Below are 2,816 nucleotides of genomic sequence, written 5' to 3'. Positions count from 1 at the left end.
ATAAATGCAATGAGATTTGTACTGGATTTATTAAATCCAGCCGGGGATTTATGGCTAGTCTAAATGAGCTATAATGGTGTCATATCTAAATGGCATATAATAGACAAACATCAAAACAATTTTTTACCAGCGATCAGCTGTTTCGCAAATGCCCTGACAGGAAATGCATAGAATGTCGTCTGTCAGGGCAAAATTAAATGCAGATCTTGATCTGAAAACACATCCAACGTTTGAGTAAGGTTTTGTATCATTTCTGGTAGATGAATAAAATACAAAGTGTGCCAAGTTTCAATTTTTTTATTCTCAAAATTTCATTTCTCATTCAAAATTTTATTCAAACGTTGGATGTGTTTTCAGCCTTTTCAGCTTTATTATCACTTTGAAGAGCCACAAAACGAGCGACAAAAATCTTTGAATTTGGCAATGCCCTTTAAAAATTCAATTAATTGGCAGTATGGCAAGTCTTGCAATTGTCACGTCACAAAACGACAAAACGTCAACAACTAGCTTGTAAAAAGATAGACTAGAAATAATAATAATTTTTATTCCATAATATCTTGGAATTTGGCTCAACAAGCAATAACAATGCTGTCTCAACATTAGAATAAGTGTAGTTTAGTTGGTGCACATAACAGATCTAAGTGACAAGTTAATGTTTCAACGTTAAACATTAGTTAATTGCGACTGTCTCTTGAGTAACGAAATCTACACTAAAATTATGAGTGGAGTTGCGAAACGGACGGGCTCCAGACATGTCTTGGTCGTCTTAACCCTTTGTATTGTATGGTATATAATTTCTTCAAGTAATAATGTGATTGGGAAAATGGTTCTGAACGAATTCCCATTCCCAATGACAGTTACAATGGTTCAGCTCTGCAGCATCACATTATACAGTGGTCCCTTTTTTAATTTATGGAAAATAAGAAAGTATCAGGACTTACCCAGAGGATACTATTTACGCTTGATTATACCCTTAGCCTTTGGGAAGTTTTTAGCCTCCGTGACGTCTCATATTTCTTTGTGGAAAGTTCCTGTTTCGTATGCTCATACAGGTAGGATAAAATCAGAAAACATCTTAATGACGTGTTCAATTCCGTTAAACACACGTTTTTGAATATTAATAAATGATTGTGTTTTGTTTTTGTATTTCTAGTTAAAGCCACAATGCCGTTGTTTACTGTAATACTTTCGCGGTTACTATTCAAAGAAAAGCAATCAACTATGATCTACCTTAGTCTAATACCAATTATAACGGGAGTGGGAATCGCTACCTTAACTGAAATCTCATTTGATATGATGGGTTTAATATCAGCATTGGTGTCGACTATGGGTTTTTCATTACAGAATATATTTTCAAAAAAGGTAAGTTTCATGATGATTTTTATTAGCATTGAATGGTGTTTAATCATGTGCAATTATATTCCTAGGTACTCAAAGATACTGGAATACATCATTTACGATTGCTACATTTGCTTGGTAAATTGGCATTAGTTATGTTCTTACCAATTTGGTTATATATGGACAGTTTTAAAGTAATTCAACATCCCGCCATTGTAAGTATATTAAATTTTTAATTTGTAGTAAATTTCTTATTAATTTTTTGTGTTTTCAAGACAAATTTGGATTATAGGGTTATAGCACTACTTTTTGCTGACGGTGTTTTGAATTGGTTGCAAAACATAATAGCTTTTTCGGTGCTTTCGCTTGTTACGCCACTTACGTATGCTGTGGCCAGTGCATCAAAACGTATTTTCGTGATAGCTGTGTCGCTGTTAATATTAGGAAATCCAGTAACATGGGTAAATTGCTTTGGCATGGGTCTGGCCATTGTGGGCGTTTTATGTTACAACAGGGTAAGAAAAATCAGCTGTTTCCATAGATCTTTGCTGTATTTGTGTATTAAAATTTCAGGCAAAACAAATAACAAAGGAGAAACCAATAATACCAACAACAACGAAAAGTAGTATCAATTATGCTCCACTACAAAATACAGTGGATCCTTATTATCGAGGTTCTATTTCAACAAATTACAAGACAACGAATGGTCACAATTCGAACACCACTAATAGCCTATTAGCAAATGGCAGTGGGATGCCTAATGGTAGCACAGCACGACTTTTATTTGTTTAGTTAACTAAGATAATGTTGAATAAGATTTTAGAATGAAATCATTTTAGGCTATTTTTGTAAATATGATAGTACAGGTATGTAAGCGAAAAAGTACCAGTCATTTTATTTAGCTATTGTTGAAGATTTTGTACTAATTCATCACAAATTCAGTTTATTTTTTGTATAATTCAGTATTTATGTTAATGTCTGTTTTTGTGCTGCTTGCAACATTCATGTAAATAGACGTGAAATTAGTTCAGAAATTATAAAAAATGCAACAACAACAAACTTCCTACTGTAATGTTTAAGAAACATAATATGTATGTATGTCCTTGTATATAGATAGACGAAAGTTAATGTAAACTAATAAATGTTTATTAAATACTACTTGGAACAAGTAAGAAAAGACAAACAATTTTTGCATTTTTAATTGGTAATATAATCAAATTGCTGTAGTGAGGAACGCGATCTAAGACCACATGGACGGTCCCGTCCCGACTATAGCCTTTGCCCACTTGTTTTAAATGTTAAATGCGCAGGTCACAGTTATTGGGCAAGGATTTATTTATAATTGCAGTCATAAAAGTGAATTTTTAAGGATTTTTATGGAGGATAGTTTTTAATAATATTTTTAATGGAAGGTCGAATGTCATGTTCAAAAGGAATAACATAGCCATCATCTACATATCGCACCTGTTCAACAAAAG

The 2,816-nt window shown here is 32.9% G+C and overlaps 1 protein-coding gene across 1 annotated transcript; it reads left to right on the top strand.

The window, feature by feature from the left end:
- The first annotated feature begins 444 nt into the window (after positions 1–444).
- LOC141398779 (solute carrier family 35 member E1 homolog) lies at positions 445–2,521 on the top strand. The gene is made up of 5 exons (XM_073976436.1): positions 445–1,052; positions 1,154–1,362; positions 1,428–1,553; positions 1,614–1,853; positions 1,912–2,521. The coding sequence occupies exons 1-5, from the start codon at positions 719–721 to the stop codon at positions 2,128–2,130; spliced, it is 1,128 nt and encodes a 375-aa protein (XP_073832537.1). The 5' UTR covers positions 445–718; the 3' UTR covers positions 2,131–2,521.
- Positions 2,522–2,816: the final 295 nt, after the last annotated feature.

The sequence above is a fragment of the Musca autumnalis genome, unplaced genomic scaffold (genome assembly GCF_047663935.1).
Source record: "Musca autumnalis isolate F117 unplaced genomic scaffold, ASM4766393v1 scaffold_3, whole genome shotgun sequence".
Classification (NCBI taxonomy): Eukaryota; Metazoa; Arthropoda; class Insecta; order Diptera; family Muscidae; genus Musca; species Musca autumnalis.
The sequence above is the reverse complement of the archived record's forward strand: the minus strand, read 5'-3'. Positions and strand labels throughout refer to the sequence as shown.

Bases quoted from the DNA above. Each gene is read 5' to 3' on its own strand.
- LOC141398779 (XM_073976436.1), top strand. From the start codon at position 719: ATGAGTGGAGTTGCGAAACGGACGGGCTCCAGACATGTCTTGGTCGTC. The intron at 1,554-1,613 runs GTAAGTATATTA...TGTGTTTTCAAG, and splicing joins TAATTCAACATCCCGCCATT to ACAAATTTGGATTATAGGGT. The intron at 1,854-1,911 runs GTAAGAAAAATC...TTAAAATTTCAG, and splicing joins GCGTTTTATGTTACAACAGG to GCAAAACAAATAACAAAGGA.